This window comes from Anopheles gambiae, chromosome 3, assembly GCF_943734735.2.
Source record: "Anopheles gambiae chromosome 3, idAnoGambNW_F1_1, whole genome shotgun sequence".
Lineage (NCBI taxonomy): Eukaryota > Metazoa > Arthropoda > Insecta > Diptera > Culicidae > Anopheles > Anopheles gambiae.
This window is the reverse complement of record NC_064602.1, coordinates 73,910,212-73,925,823: the sequence shown is the minus strand read 5'-3', so window position 1 is coordinate 73,925,823 and position 15,612 is coordinate 73,910,212. Positions and strand designations below refer to the sequence as shown.

The window sequence follows — 15,612 nt, the reverse complement described above, 5'->3', positions numbered from 1 at the left end:
CAGCGAATGCGAAATGTGGTAGCATTCGTAAACCAGCATCAAGAATGAGCTTAAACGTGAAGGAACAAAGCAGAGCAAAGCACCTACAGCAGGGTCAAAGCAAGCGACAGAATGAAATCGTTGAGCAGGAGGAGGATTGCTCGAATAAGAAAGATGGTTTGCAAAATGTACCCGAGCAACAATTACCAACGATTTGCGTAGGTTGCATAAAATCGGTAGAAGAATTGAATGCATTCGAAAACCGTTTAAATGACGAAAAAAGGCGAACGGAAATGCAAACGTGGGTCGACAAAACAGTCGGTCACGAGTCTAATGTGGAGCGTCGCATGGAGGCATTGCTGGAAGGATTAATTGATACAAACATCTTACTCAACTTTTGCTGGATGAACGTTAGCAGTAGAAAGTGTTCGTTGTTAAAGTTCAAAAACGTTGTCCGACTGTTTGAGTACGCTAGCAGAACCAAACTACACAACACTATCATATACAATCATGGTATTGTTTCTAGCTTCTTTATCCGGACGTTAGATAACGTGGCGTAGGATAGGCGTTTCGTAACAGTATGGATGGAAACCTGAAAAAATATAAAGTGTTGTACGTACGTATAAAGATCTAAAGAGTTTTACTGAATTTAATTAACAATAACCGAAACATCACACAATAATACCTTGTGGAGAGCCTTAATGTTTTCTCTTGGTATTCCAGTTTTCAGCTTCCGGAGCGATGTTAATTTCAAGCCGAGTAAAAAATGGGTTGCTTTGTTCTGTTCAGCACTACCCATAGACCAGGGGTCTCCAAACTTTTCAGTTCGCGGGCCGCATTGCTTCACAATCAATGTTGTTAAGGGCCATTTTGACGCTACCTTTAGAATGAGTGGAAGTTCAAATCTCGTTTTAATAAGAAAATACTTACAAAATATAGCAAATTTCTGCAGCTTTTTTTTATTGAATCTTGATTTTCGTCTTTCAAAAGTAAAAAAAATAATTTTGATTAATTAGTCAGAAAAGACAGCTATTTAATTAAACCTTTACCAAGTCATCGCGGGCCGCATTAAAGGCTCTTGAGGGCCGCAAGCGTCCCGCGGGCCGTAGTTTGGAGACCCCTGCCATAGACGAACGTTTCGTCCTCAAAAAAAAGCAACTTGCTCCACGGCCAAAGTCGAAATGTTTCAGCGCAGTGATGCTGTCAAAAAGGGAAGCTGCGCTGACATGCCAGTGATTTTACGACTTCGAAACATCAGTCTGCACCAGCTCGGAGTAACATTTATGATAGGGACGCCCAGGTCATAAAAGACGGCACAGCGAATAGACATGGTTATTTTTTCTTCTTTTTTGGAGATAAACAGCTTTCATACTTTTATGACTATTCGATAACCGGTTCGCGGGGTTACCATACAAACGAATGCTAAGCGTTGGAGCGTTCAAAAAGCATGCCAACTTAAAAGCATTCAATCATTGCATGCCGACTGAAGAACAACGCCATATGTTTCCATATGTTTTTTTTTGTGACGTGAATGGAAGTGTTTTAGCTCAAGCGGACAGTGCAGTGTAACACTTCGGGAAGTGGGAAAACGCACAACGAATTGTGCACTGGAAAAACCCTTGGAGGAAAAAGGTGGAGACAACAAAGCAAAAAAAAAAGAAAGAAAAAACTGTAAGCTGATCATTAATATCGTCTTGTTCTGTACGCAACTGTAACACACTTTGAAAATTGTAGGTAACATGCCGTATACCATAGTAATAATTGATGATACCACACACGGTGAGAGACTGCTGGCTGCGCCAGAAAAATGGGTCGTAACTCCAACCAAAGGAGTTGCACATCTTTACTGGCCCGACACGAATCTGGTTGACAATGTGAGGGAACTGTGGGAAGACGATCAAAGCGTTCCAACGGAGGAGTGGGACAAATGGGAATGCAAAATAGTGCAGCAAAATATTGAGTCGCAAGCAAAGGCGGAAATTTATTTACAGAATTTACAAAAGTTCGATTGTACGGTTAAAGCGAGTTTGACAGCTTCGACTAGCAACGCCACTGTTACCAATGTCACGTTGGGCTATCCTGCTCCGCCAGCAAACCAGCCGAATAGTGGAAGGATGATAAACAGCAGCTGCAACAAGACTTCAGCGTTAGAACGGGAGGTATTGGGCCCTTCGCCGAGACCGATGGTATCGAGCAACCCATTAAACCAACGAGGAGACAACAAAAGGCGTAATAAATTATCAATACATAACACGGATCAATACTATGGTCTGTATGAAGAACTTTGCAATTTACAGCAAATATTGCGATCATTTGTTACGTCCCCAACGGGCTCGACACAAAAGGAGCTAACAACAAGCGGACCAAATAACCCACATAGCGCGAGAAGCGAACCGAAAGACGATGCCATGGAGATGAAACAAAAGCTATTCGGTCTGCTTCAAGAGCTGAAGGTTATGATCAAAGGCGATCAGGAAGAGACAAGAGCTAAACTGAATGAAGTATCGAAACAAATCCAATCAAACACGTCCAAGAGTCGGTTGAGAAAGAAGAGAAGAGAAGAGAAGAGAGAAACGGTTATGGCAAAATCGGCAATCCCGTCTGCAACTCCGAACAAACCCAAAGTGTATCGTCTAACGACCCTAGATGAGGTGAAGAAGTTTGAACATCGTTTGAATGATCCAATCTTTCAGCAGAAGGCTCGCAAACGGGTGAAGCGTGCTGTTGCTCGCGAGGATGGGCCTGGCAAATGTATGAAGCGCATGTGGGACATTATGTTCGATAAAGCGCCTATCGAGAAGTTTAGCTGGGCTGGCACGAATTCAAAAATTGCACTGCGTGATTACAAGAACATCGTCGATCTGTACAAGTACGGTGGTACCACCGATGCAAACCACCCGGTGAATGATATGCAGGTGAGAGCGTTTTTTCTTAAAAGTATCAAGTACGCGACAGATTTGAAGAATATACAGAATTGTAACGAGAAAAAGGCACGGCAAGCGAAATGTGATCAAAATCGTAAACCATCATCAAGCTGGTGGAGCGTGCAGGATGCATGGCTGGAAGAGGATGTGCATGAACAAGATGAAAGCGGTGGTGTACAGGAGGAAAGTACAGAGCAGTATAATACCGGCGAACAGGAAGAATACGTCGAAGAGTATGAATGCGTTGATGAGATGCAAAATTCAGTTCCAGAGGAAAATTGTATAGTGTTTTGCGACTCGATAGAAACATTGAATCAATTCGAGATCGATTTAAATGACCCAAAATGCCAAGCTGAAACAATAGAATGGATCGAGAAGACGTTTGGTCATATTGAGAATGCGGAAGATCGGATGACGTTATTGCTGGAGCGATTAATTGATGAAAACGTCTTGTACAACTTTTGCTGGATGAACGTTGGTAGTGGAAAGTGTTCGTTGATAAAGTACATAAACTTTATCCGACTGTTTCAATACACCTCCAGAACTGTACTACATCAGGCTGTAATGATCGACCATGGTTGTGTGGAAGTTTTTTTTAAGAATTTATTAGATGTCTATGATAATGTTGAGGTAGAACCGTCAAATTGTACTGCTAGCAGCATGGTTGACCTGTCTGGTGGTACAGTTGTCGGCTCGTGCGACTTAACAGCATGCCCCGATGGTTCAAGCCCCGAATGGAACGTGCCTCCAAACGTATGATTGTGACTATCCTGCTATGGACAATCAATAACCCTCCATTAGGCCCCTCCCATACGTATGAATTACCATGCTACAACGGGCGAACCAATAAGTTTCTTTTAGCCAAACATATTAGTGGCTTAAGCAGGCCTAGATCGACTACGATCTTGGCGCCTAATACTAATATTAATATGATTAGATTACACTTACCAAGTTAAGGTCAAAGTGAATGTATGTATCAGGAGGGATTTTCCAGTGCAATTTGACGTCCAAGAATGAAAAGAGAAAGTTAACCCGATTTGATAGTTACATTTACAACAAACTGGGTGATTTTATGGTTTTTCTTTATACTAACTCATAAGTATATCCTAAATTTTCACTATTTTACACACATTTTGGAAACAATTGCCCGTCTGATGAACGGAACTAAAGTGTCCTTAAGATCTTAGTCTCAATTTAAAAAAGGAGGTTTAGAAAGTATTTGGCTTCTCAACGAGACACCGTGTCAACGTCATGGCACACTAAATTTTGTTATGTTTTTCGATGGATTGGTGAAGAAGAATGCTATAAGCCCACTTAATTACCTATTACTCTCCATATATCGTAGGTGTGAACCCGAATTTAAAATAAATAAAACAATAAACGATGCATACGAACGAAATGTGATTAAGGGCCATGCTTCAGCTATGAATTCAAAATTGGTTCTGGTTGGTTATTTTCCGCCATGATCTTCTGGGTTTGAAATATTTCAATCACCGCGCGCGTAGCTGACAGATTTCGCGGACTGTCAAATGACCGTGGCATTGTTTTGTTTATATTTCTCCGTACCGCGGACTGCGCGAACACCAAGCCAGCCGACAACGCTACACGACGTGATTTCTAGCAAAATTAATGGGCCTCTTGGCTGAGCATTGTTTGTTTTATGTTTCAAATCGTCTGTGAATATCCAGAGTAAACGGAAGTACTCTAACGATAGCTGCTGAGCCTTCATTGTGAGTGGAGGTAATACGAAGGAGACAACGCTTACCGGAAATAGCGCGCGTAAAGTAAGGTAAGCAGAAGGAGTGGAAAATTCCAAGACACATCATTTAAGGTTCCCCATAATAATTCATAATGCCTGCTGTAGGATGCCGTACGTTTTGGTAAAAAAGACGAAAAGCAATTTGGGCAGGAAGGAGGTTGCGGTAGCGCCCAGCTCTTGGATTCACAAGGATGGGAAAGGAACAACGTACGTTTCCTTGCCGGATGCAGTGTGTCCCAAAAAGATAAGAGCCCTATTGGAGAAGGAAAGCAACCCAACGAAGGAATGGGAAAAGCATGAGTGTGAGATCTTGAGCACAGATATTCCAACGCTAACGATGGCGTATACCATCATTGAAACGATGCAAAAACAAAACAAAGTGCTAGGTGGTAGGCCATCACAGCTAATCAAAACCAGTTTAGATAAGACGGAAAAAGCTTTGCCAACCAGACCACCGGTTCAAGAGGCCCCCAAGGTGGTAAGCAAGCAGAAACAACCGGATAAGCCCAAAACATTGCCGAAGCCGCACCCAGAACCTGACTACGACCCATTTGCCGATATACCTAACTGGCACGTGCCCGAGAAGCATCGCACGCCAGCTACCAGTCCAACAGAAGATCTACAAATGACCGTTGAGGAGTGTGAGCCAACCGACCCGTTGCAGCAGTTGTTTAGTAGTGCTGTGGTAAATCAGGAGCAGAGCGATGAGGATGATCCCTTTCGGGATGTAAGTCCTCCCCTAAAAGATCTGCAATTGACAGCCAACTGCGAGCAGAGGCCGCCGGTTGATAGTACGGATCAGTTTTTTACCCGCATCAACAAGGAATTGAACAAACAACATGACGTGCTGGGAGATGTTTCATATGCTCAACTGCTCGATCTGCTGTACGAGCTAAAGTGTATGATACGCACTAACCAAGATGAGTTGCGGAGGAAAATTAACGAGGGATTTTCGCGGTTGCAACAAACCGTGCTGTCGGTATTAGCCAAGGATAATACGGACGATAGTGCAGCATTCGAAGAGAAGACTGTAACTTGCAAGGAAGAGTTGGATGAATTGGAAAGCCGACTACAGGATGAAGCGTATCGTGAACAGGTGCACCGTTGGATGGATCATATCATCCCGCCTGAAACGAATCCCGAATTGCGCATGACGAACATTCTCCATAAACTGGTGGACAACAAGCTTTTAGCGCAGCTCGAGTGGAACCCCAAACCAACGCACCCCGAGAAGATTCGTCTGGAGACGTACAGGCATTTTTGCAAGCTCTTTGAATATGCCGGCACGACTACGGAACACGTAGCGAACGATTGGTTCGTAGAGTGTTTCTTCAGAAATAAACTAAAGAACAACGCCCACACCAGGGTAAACATAAGTGAAAAGCGGAAAGGCGTAACAGAAAGTAAACCGGTAAAAATAGCCCGAACCGAAACAGAGCTGAACACGTGTGAGGAAACGGTTAACCTATTGGAAACGGATACCGTTTCTACGGCAAACCAAGATGACGATGTATACGAGATAATCGAGCTGGATGGTGATGAAGATAATGCGCCGACGACAGCAACGACTGCCACTCCCACCGAGACCACAGAGTACGTGGAGGTTTATCATATAACCAGCTTTGACGGTATGAATGATTTCGAGGTACGCTTGAAAGATCCCGACTATCTCAGCGTTGTTCACGGATGGATAGACAATGCTGTTAAGCAGACGATCGTCCCAGCCGAACGTATGGGAATCATATTAGACCAACTAGTTGATAGCAAGTTCTTGCAGAATTTCGATTGGACTGGCACCCGCAATGGAAAGGTGGCGTTAATTGGTTACAAAAACTTCGTTCGGCTCTTTGAATACGCCGGTACCATTACGCCACAAAATCGAGCGTGTCATTGGGATGTAGCAAAGTTTTTTCAACAGAAATTTAAAGCCATGAAATAGAGCATCGAACTAGACATTGTCCCTAAGACCCCTTAGTAAGTAGTGTTATGCTAAAGGTTGACCGTACGCTTTTAATGTAAAATTGGTTTAAGATCCTTACATTGTTCTCTTTTTAGCTACTACATCTACTGCATTGTCATTATAGACAGTAGCACACTTTTATGTTTTTTTAGTGCCAAGTGGTTTGAACTAATGTCTTATTTGTAACCTGTTATCTACATAATAAAATAAACTATAGTTACACAAGTCGGTGTACAACTCGCTTGTGGATATTTGCTTCCGTTTTATTATTTAGCGTGGCGATTTTAAGGCATTCGATTTACAATGTAATGCAGTTTTTGAATATTGTAAGTGCAGCAGTTGTAGAACCATTTAAAAAGGGGGTTCCATTATTGAAATTAAGTTGCAATTAATCGGAATGAAATCTTTCAAATCCATATTTGATGAAATGTTTCAAACTCCCACCAACAGCAGCAGCTGAGCAAGTTGACATTTGTTTGTTATGATTTTGCTCAACTACAATACACATTGAAGAAACGACGCCAAGGGCGCTGCGGGAGGAGAATCAAACATATAGCAAAGTGTATGGTCGCGAGGGGCAATTGTTTGCATGCTGCCATACCACGAAACGAAGTAATAGAAAGAGAGTCACACCGTTTGTGGAAGCTCGCTGTGTGTGTGTTTTTTTTGAGTGGTATAGGAAAGGTACGTAGGTACTACAGCCCGTAAGGACTTCCCGTTTAAAGTACCCTGTCGCCCGTAACTTCTCCCTTTTTAGGATGCCGTACATCTTGGTAGAAACGACTACTCCCACCGGCGGCAAAGAGCTGCTAGCTGCACCGGCCGCCTGGATCCAAAAGAAGGCTGACGGCACGGCTTATCTGTGCTGGCCGTTTGCTACAAGCATACGGAAGCTGAATACATTGTTCCAAGACGAGTACAGCATTCCGTCGGAGGTGTGGGAAAGGCTTGAGTGTGAAATTTTGTGCCGCAACATTCTGTCGCTCTCGTCGGCGGACAAGATGATCGAAACGATGGAAAGCAGCTGGCTGAACGAGCCGAAACCGGCAGCACGAGTAACGGCACAACGATCAAACGATCCTTTTGCGAACCGGCTGAGCAATGGCGGTGTGCAGAAGCTGCTGTCCAGCCCCACCGCCCAGCCGGACGATGATCCGCTCGGGGATGTGAAACCGTGCCCCCAGATGCTGGACCTACTGTACGAGCTGAAGAGTCTGATACTGGCGAACCAGGAAGAGTTGCGGCAGAATCTAAAGGAGGGATTCGGAAGGGTGGACAAGTCCGTTAAATCGATGAACGACAAGTATCTGGAATCGAATGCGGTACAGTACGAACTTGGGCGGGCGGATGCGAACGCGTTCCAGGCGGGACGGATGGATGCGACCGTGTGCCAGCTGGTCGAACAGCCGGAGAAGTTTAAGGTCGACTTGCTCACCGAGATGGAAGCGGTAGAAGAGTTTGAGAAGCGTCTGAAGGACGATGACTATCGCACCCAGGTGTGCCAGTGGATCGACGCGAGCGTGGGACACATGCGGCAGTCCGAGCATCGGATGCACACGTTGTTGGACCTCATCATCGATCGGAAGCTGTTCGCTGGCTTCAGCTGGACCGGCGGCGGGAAGAACAAACGGGCGCTGAACGCGCAAAAGAACATACTGAACTTGTTCGAGTACGCCGGTACCACCTCCGTGTACCGGGCGGATCACGTGTCAGTGGAGAATTTCATGCGCAAAAAGCTTCAGAACTCGACCAGCAGGATAAAGGTGAAGGGTGTGCGCAGGAGTGTGCCACGTCCCGGTCGTAAGGGGCTAAACCGAGTGGGAGACGAGATCATTAGAATTATTCCGAAACAGATTAAGTTGACATCATCTACTCATGCGCGAAGTCCTGCAGCGGTGGCGGATGCGACTCAAGGGCAATCATCACCCTCGTCATCGATACCGATGGCTGTGAGTGTACCGGCAAAACCGATCAGATCGGAAACGATAGTAGTGAAGCAAGATGCTACCATGTTCATAGACGGTGTGGATGAGTTTGAGGAAATGTTGGACATTAGACGATTGCAGAAGTAAACCGCACACGTGTGGTTTTTGAGAGAGGCTTACGGATGTGGAAGCAACAAGAAGCAAAATTTAATCAGCCAAAAATAATTCATACTGTACGTTACTTTATAAGGTACAATGAATATCGCAAGGAATTGTTGTGCAACTTTAAGCATGGAATGTTTAAATTGTAACGTTACACAAGTTCGTTACCTTAACCAGTCGATTAGGTTTACTCGGAAGTAGTGTTTAAAAACGACATTTAATTCAAGATTAAATTAGATTTTTTAAATAAGGTCCAATTCTGTATCCAGATTTCACTTAATGAACTCACTAAGACTCGTCGGATTTGGCAATGCCAAGACGAACTTTATCCAGTAGTCGATTTGTGTACCTACACCTAATGTTCATCGAGTATAGCCATTTATGAACGTTCTCGTTCTGAACTCATTAAAATCTCGAATGATGGATATGTGTTACATTTTTGAATGATACACTCTAGATGGGAAAATATTACAATATTTTTGCTTTAAAAGATAGTTGTAATTAAGTTGTAATGACGTACTAATTCGGAAGAACATATGCACTGTAAATTGTACTTTGAATAAGCTAAAGAATAAATCGTAAAGAATTTTATGATTGCGAATGGATTTAGTGATGGGTAAAGTTGGCAAAAATCCGGAGTTGCTTCCTATCCGACTCCGATGATTTCGGAGCCGACTCCGGAAGGTAGGTTTGCCCAGCATTATCCGGAGTCGTTCGGAGTAGTCTGGAGCCGTCCGGAATCACGGTGCAAAACAAACTGTGCTGTCGGTACTAGCCAAGGATAATACGGACGATAGTGCAGCATTCGAAAAGAAGGCTGTAACTTGCAAGGAAGAGTTGGATGAATTGGAAAGCCGACTACAGGATGAAGCGTATCGTGAACAGGTGCATTACGCCACAAAATCGAGCGTGTCATTGGGATGTAGCAAAGTTTTTTCAACAGAAATTTAAAGCCATGAAATAGAGCATCGAACTAGACATTGTCCCTAAGACCCCTTAGTAAGTAGTATTATGCTAAAGGTTGACCGTACGCTTTTAATGTAAAATTGGTTTAAGATTGTGGTGGATTGCTTATAGCAATGTCTTAGTTGTAATCAAGTAGCCATTGGTTACAGCAACCGTGGTTACACTGAATATCGAATAAATGTAGTTAGTCTTAGTTCACTCTTAGAACGGTTTACATCGTCTTTCAATCGCTCCCACATTGGTGACCCCGACGTGATCTCCGGATTGTTATTAGTTCTCCTAATTTGAAAATTTGTGAACGAACATGTCTACCGAAAACGTTTCTAACGAAGAAACTTCTCCTGCTACTGCAGCCGTTTCGGTTAAACTTCCGGAATTCTGGAAGAACGATCCATCGTTGTGGTTTTCGCAAGCTGAAATTCAGTTTTTGTTGGCCGGCGTTCATAAGGATGAAACTAAATTTTATCATATTGTCGCTAAACTCGAACAATCCGTACTTTGTCATATCGCTGGTTATGTAAAACAGCCTCCTGCGACAGGAAAATATGAAGCCGTTAAGCAACGCCTCATCTCTCGATTCGAGCTCACGGAACAAGCCAAAATGGATCAGCTATTTGGAACGTACGATTTTGGAGACCTTCGTCCTACGCATCTTTTAACGAAGATGCAGGAACTTGTTGCCGGATTGAATGTGAATGATTCCTTGTTAAAAAGACTATTTCTGCAAAAACTTCCAGCTAATATACGTGCAATACTTAGCATCCACGATGGAAATCTTTCGAAGCTGGCGGAGATGGCAGATACAATGATAGAAATGGCTCCTCAAACATCAGTTATCCATGCTTCTGTGCAAAAAGAAACGACGGAAAATTTAGCTGAAGAAGTTGCTGCCATGAAAGTAGAGCTACGCCACATGAAAGCACGGCAACCTGAGCGCGGTCGATTGCGTTCCACTTCTCAAAATCGTACCAATGAAAACATCTGTTGGTACCACCGGAAGTATGGAAATCGAGCTACGCGATGTCGAAGCCCTTGCCAGTATCATCAGTCAAAAAACTAGATTTCCGCTCATCCGAAATCGGCGAGGTGGGCGGATTAAGAATCAGTCGCCGTCTGCAAATCTTCGACAAATCTTCTGGTATTCGGTTCTTAATCGACACGGGATCGGATGTATCGATAATACCTGCATCCAAGATAGAGAAGACTCGAGAACCATCGCCGTTTTTACTCCATGCAGCAAACGGAACGAAAATACGAACGTATGGGTACAAGTTTGTTTCAGTGGTTCTCGGACTACGCCGAAAGTTTTCGTGGAATTTTTCGCAAGCCGACGTTACTTCTACAATTATTGGTGCCGACTTAAGACTTATTGATGGTGGTACGAAATTACACACTGTTTGTGGATTATCGAAATCTTCGGTTTACGGTGTAACAACTATAGCAAAAGATCATCCTTTTCGAGACTTGCTGGTCGAATTTCGAGAAATCACCGCCCCGCCGACAATGCGCACTGAGGTAAGACATAATGTAACCCATCATATTCAAACCACTGGACCTCCAGTTGCTTCAAAACCTCGTAGAATGCCGCCAGACAAACTCCAAGCCGCTAAAAAAGAATTTGAGACCATGATGGAGCTCGGGATTTGTCGCCCTTCCAAAAGCAGTTGGGCAAGTCCACTTCATTGCGTACCTAAAAAGAATGGCCAATGGCGCTTTGTCGGAGATTACAGGAGTTTAAACCGGATAACTGTGCCAGATCGTTATCCTGTGCCACATATTCACGATTTGCTAAACAATGTCTTAGGTAAGAATTGTTTTACCACTCTAGATGTGGTACGAGCTTATCTACATAATAAAATAAACTATAGTTACACAAGTCGGTGTACAACTCGCTAGTGGATATTTGCTTCCGTTTTATTATTTAGCGTGGCGATTTTAAGGCATTCGATTTACAATTTAATGCAGTTTTTGAATATTGTAAGTGCAGCAGTTGTAGAACCATTTAAAAAGGGGGTTCCATAATTGAAATTAAGTTGCAATTAATCGGAATGAAATCTTTCAAATCCATATTTGATGAAATGTTTCAAACTCCCACCAACAGCAGCAGCTGAGCAAGTAGACATTTGTTTGTTATGATTTTGCTCAACTACAATACACATTGAAGAAACGACGCCAAGGGCGCTGCGGGAGGAGAATCAAACATATAGCAAAGTGTATGGTCGCGAGGGGCAATTGTTTGCATGCTGCCATACCACGAAACGAAGCAATAGAAAGAGAGTCACACCGTTTGTGGAAGCTCGCTGTGAGTGTGTGTTTTTTTGAGTGGTATAGGAAAGGTACGTAGGTACTACAGCCCGTAAGGACTTCCCGTTTAAAGTACCCTGTCGTCCGTAACTTCTCCCTTTTTAGGATGCCGTACATCTTGGTAGAAACGACTACTCCCACCGGCGGCAAAGAGCTGCTAGCTGCACCGGCCGCCTGGATCCAAAAGAAGGCTGACGGCACGGCTTATCTGTGCTGGCCGTTTGCTACAAGCATACGGAAGCTGAATACATTGTTCCAAGACGAGTACAGCATTCCGTCGGAGGCGTGGGAAAGGCTTGAGTGTGAAATTTTGTGCCGCAACATTCTGTCGCTCTCGTCGGCGGACAAGATGATCGAAACGATGGAAAGCAGCTGGCTGAACGAGCCGAAACCGGCAGCACGAGTAACGGCACAACGATCAAACGATCCTTTTGCGAACCGGCTGAGCAATGGCGGTGTGCAGAAGCTGCTGTCCAGCCCCACCGCCCAGCCGGACGATGATCCGCTCGGGGATGTGAAACCGTGCCCCCAGATGCTGGACCTACTGTACGAGCTGAAGAGTCTGATACTGGCGAACCAGGAAGAGTTGCGGCAGAATCTAAAGGAGGGATTCGGAAGGGTGGACAAGTCCGTTAAATCGATGAACGACAAGTACCTGGAATCGAATTCGGTACAGTACGAACTTGGGCGGGCGGATGCGAACGCGTTCCAGGCGGGACGGGTGGATGCGAACGTGTGCCAGCTGGTCGAACAGCCGGAGAAGTTTAAGGTCGACTTGCTCACCGAGATGGAAGCGGTAGAAGAGTTTGAGAAGCGTCTGGAGGACGATGACTATCGCACCCAGGTGTGCCAGTGGATCGACGCGAGCGTGGGACACATGCGGCAGTCCGAGCATCGGATGCACACGTTGTTGGACCTCATCATCGATCGGAAGCTGTTCGCTGGCTTCAGCTGGACCGGCGGCGGAAAGAACAAACGGGCGCTGAACACGCACAAGAACATACTGAACTTGTTCGAGTACGCCGGTACCACCTCCGTGTACCGGGCGGATCACGTGTCAGTGGAGAATTTCATGCGCAAAAAGCTTCACAACTCGACCACCAGGATAAAGGTGAAGGGTGTGCGCAGGAGTGTGCCACGTCCCGGTCGTAAGCGGCTAAACCGAGTGGGAGACGAGATCATCAGAATTATTCCGAAACAGATTAAGTTGACATCATCTACTGATGCGCAAAGTCCTGCAGCGGTGGCGGATGCGACTCAAGGGCAATCATCACCCTCGTCATCGATACCGATGGCTGTGAGTGTACCGGCAAAACCGATCAGATCGGAAACGATAGTAGTGAAGCAAGATGCTACCATGTTCATAGACGGTGTGGATGAGTTTGAGGAAATGTTGGACATTAGACGATTGCAGAAGTAAACCGCACACGTGTGGTTTTTGAGAGAGGCTTACGGATGTGGAAGCAACAAGAAGCAAAATTTAATCAGCCAAAAATAATTCATACTGTACGTTACTTTGTAAGGTACAATGAATATCGCAAGGAATTGTTGTGCAACTTTAAGCATGGAATGTTTAAATTGTAACGTTACACAAGTTCGTTACCTTAACCAGTCGATTAGGTTTACTCGGAAGTAGTGTTTAAAAACGACATTTAATTCAAGATTAAATTAGATTTTTTAAATAAGGTCCAATTCTGTATCCAGATTTCACTTAATGAACTCACTAAGACTCGTCGGATTTGGCAATGCCAAGGCGAACTTTATCCAGTAGTCGATTTGTGTACCTACACCTAATGTTCATCGAGTATAGCCATTTATGAACGTTCTCGTTCTGAACTCATTAAAATCTCGAATGATGGATATGTGTTACATTTTTGAATGATACACTCTAGATGGGAAAATATTACAATATTTTTGCTTTAAAAGATAGTTGTAATTAAGTTGTAATGACGTACTAATTCGGAAGAACATATGCACTGTAAATTGTACTTTGAATAAGTTAAAGAATAAATCGTAAAGAATTTTATGATTGCGAATGGATTTAGTGATGGGTAAAGTTGGCAAAAATCCGGAGTTGCTTCCTATCCGACTCCGATGATTTCGGAGCCGACTCCGGAAGGTAGGTTTGCCCAGCATTATCCGGAGTCGTTCGGAGTAGTCTGGAGCCGTCCGGAATCACACGAAACAGGAGTCGTCTAGAGTTGTCTGGAGTCGTTCGGAGTTGTCTGGAATCGTTAGTAGTCAGAGTCATCCGGAGTTGCCCGAAGTCGTTCGGAATCGTTCGGAGTCGTCGAAGTCGTTCGGAGTCGTCCGGAGTCGGCCGAAGTTGGCCTTCACCACAACGAAATGAAATGCCTGATCACAATCACATTGCACCGGACGGTTCCTGTTGACTCCGACCAACTCCGTTTCGGGTTGACTTTGATCGACTCTAGACGACTCCGAATGACTCCGACTCCGGATAACTCCGAAGGACTCTGGATGACTCCGGACGATTCCGCAACTGCGAGCAGAGGCCGCCGGTTGATAGTACGGATCAGTTTTTTACCCGCATCAACAAGGAATTGAACAAACAACATGACATGCTGGGAGATGTTTCATATGCCCAACTGCTCGATCTGCTGTACGAGCTAAAGTGTATGATACGCAGTAACCAAGACGAGTTGCGGAGGAAAATTAACGAGGGATTTTCGCGGTTGCAACAAACTGTGCTGTCGGTATTAGCCAAGGATAATACGGACTGTTGACGACGGAACTCGGGCCAGGCCACGCGAAGGAAAGGCCTTCAGTGTCCTAAGTTCCTACCGAAAACAAATTTATATAAAAGATGGGTTTCTGCCCGAAAGGAGTTACCACAATAAATTGTACATTAAACTTTCGGCTAGTGTTCGCGGTTCGTGGGAACCTATGCTTCGAAAGTGGCACAATTCATTCAATAACTTTTCGGATGGGGGCAGAGGGACCCGGATGAGACCTAAAGAAAAAACCTAGGAAAGGCCAAGACGTTCAAGAAAATCGAGACGTTTTCCGTTCAGTTTCTAAATTAGATCTCCCGTTTATTTGACAAAATTGGTTCTTATATACTAACATTTTTGATGGTGTTGAAACGTGTCCGTACACGTTGTTTAATTGTATTGGTGCCAGTGTGCTTTATGTTTTCGTATGGTGTTTTGTTTATACTTCAATTCCACGCATTCTAGATTGATCCTAAACTAACTTGAAATTTTATGACCTCCTCATTTTGGGTTGATAACTGAAAGAATTCGTTACATGCACATATGCATGTTTTTCGTCCTTCATGCATTTTTCTCCTAATTTCTGTCTGCCTACCGGATGCACCAGCTCTAAAATATTTTTATTACCCTACACGTTGTTCGAGTGGCTTATGCTTATCGATGAGCTCAAGAAACGGGCCGTTCCCAAATTGTATGTTTATTTAGGCCAGCGATCTCGTTCTCATACGATAAGTTACAATAGCTTCGAATTTTTACCCATGCTTAGCCGTTGCAAATGAAATATTGCGTTGCAATTTAAATCTCCTCAACTCAGCCGTTGCAATTTAAAAATCGCCTCAAACCTACCCGTTGCTACCGCAACACGGACGATAGTGCAGCATTCGAAAAAAAGTCTGTA

General features: G+C 44.2%; 3 protein-coding genes across 6 annotated transcripts; all 3 read left to right on the top strand.

Annotated features, from left to right (window-relative positions):
* The first annotated feature begins 1,108 nt into the window (after window positions 1–1,108).
* Window positions 1,109–6,871, top strand: LOC133393968 (uncharacterized). 4 transcript variants are annotated; one of them, XR_009766541.1, is made up of 4 exons: window positions 1,109–1,650; window positions 1,714–4,692; window positions 4,768–6,636; window positions 6,718–6,871. XR_009766541.1 is itself a non-coding variant. In XM_061661602.1 (3 exons), the coding sequence occupies exon 2, from the start codon at window positions 4,769–4,771 to the stop codon at window positions 6,599–6,601; it is 1,833 nt and encodes a 610-aa protein (XP_061517586.1). In that variant the 5' UTR covers window positions 4,435–4,692; window position 4,768; the 3' UTR covers window positions 6,602–6,636; window positions 6,718–6,871. The 4 variants fall into 4 exon arrangements, 2 of the variants coding, with proteins under 2 accessions (XP_061517586.1, XP_061517585.1); XR_009766540.1 differs by having other exon boundaries at window positions 4,768–6,871; XM_061661602.1 differs by lacking the exon at window positions 1,109–1,650 and having other exon boundaries at window positions 4,435–4,692.
* A 204-nt stretch (window positions 6,872–7,075) lies between these two features.
* Window positions 7,076–9,300, top strand: LOC3291227 (uncharacterized). The gene is made up of 2 exons (XM_564473.3): window positions 7,076–7,306; window positions 7,380–9,300. The coding sequence occupies exon 2, from the start codon at window positions 7,381–7,383 to the stop codon at window positions 8,692–8,694; it is 1,314 nt and encodes a 437-aa protein (XP_564473.2). The 5' UTR covers window positions 7,076–7,306; window position 7,380; the 3' UTR covers window positions 8,695–9,300.
* A 2,499-nt stretch (window positions 9,301–11,799) lies between these two features.
* Window positions 11,800–14,015, top strand: LOC3291230 (uncharacterized). Its single transcript, XM_564474.3, has 2 exons — window positions 11,800–12,011; window positions 12,085–14,015. Exon 2 carries the CDS (start codon window positions 12,086–12,088, stop codon window positions 13,397–13,399), a length of 1,314 nt encoding a protein of 437 aa, XP_564474.2. The 5' UTR covers window positions 11,800–12,011; window position 12,085; the 3' UTR covers window positions 13,400–14,015.
* Window positions 14,016–15,612: the final 1,597 nt, after the last annotated feature.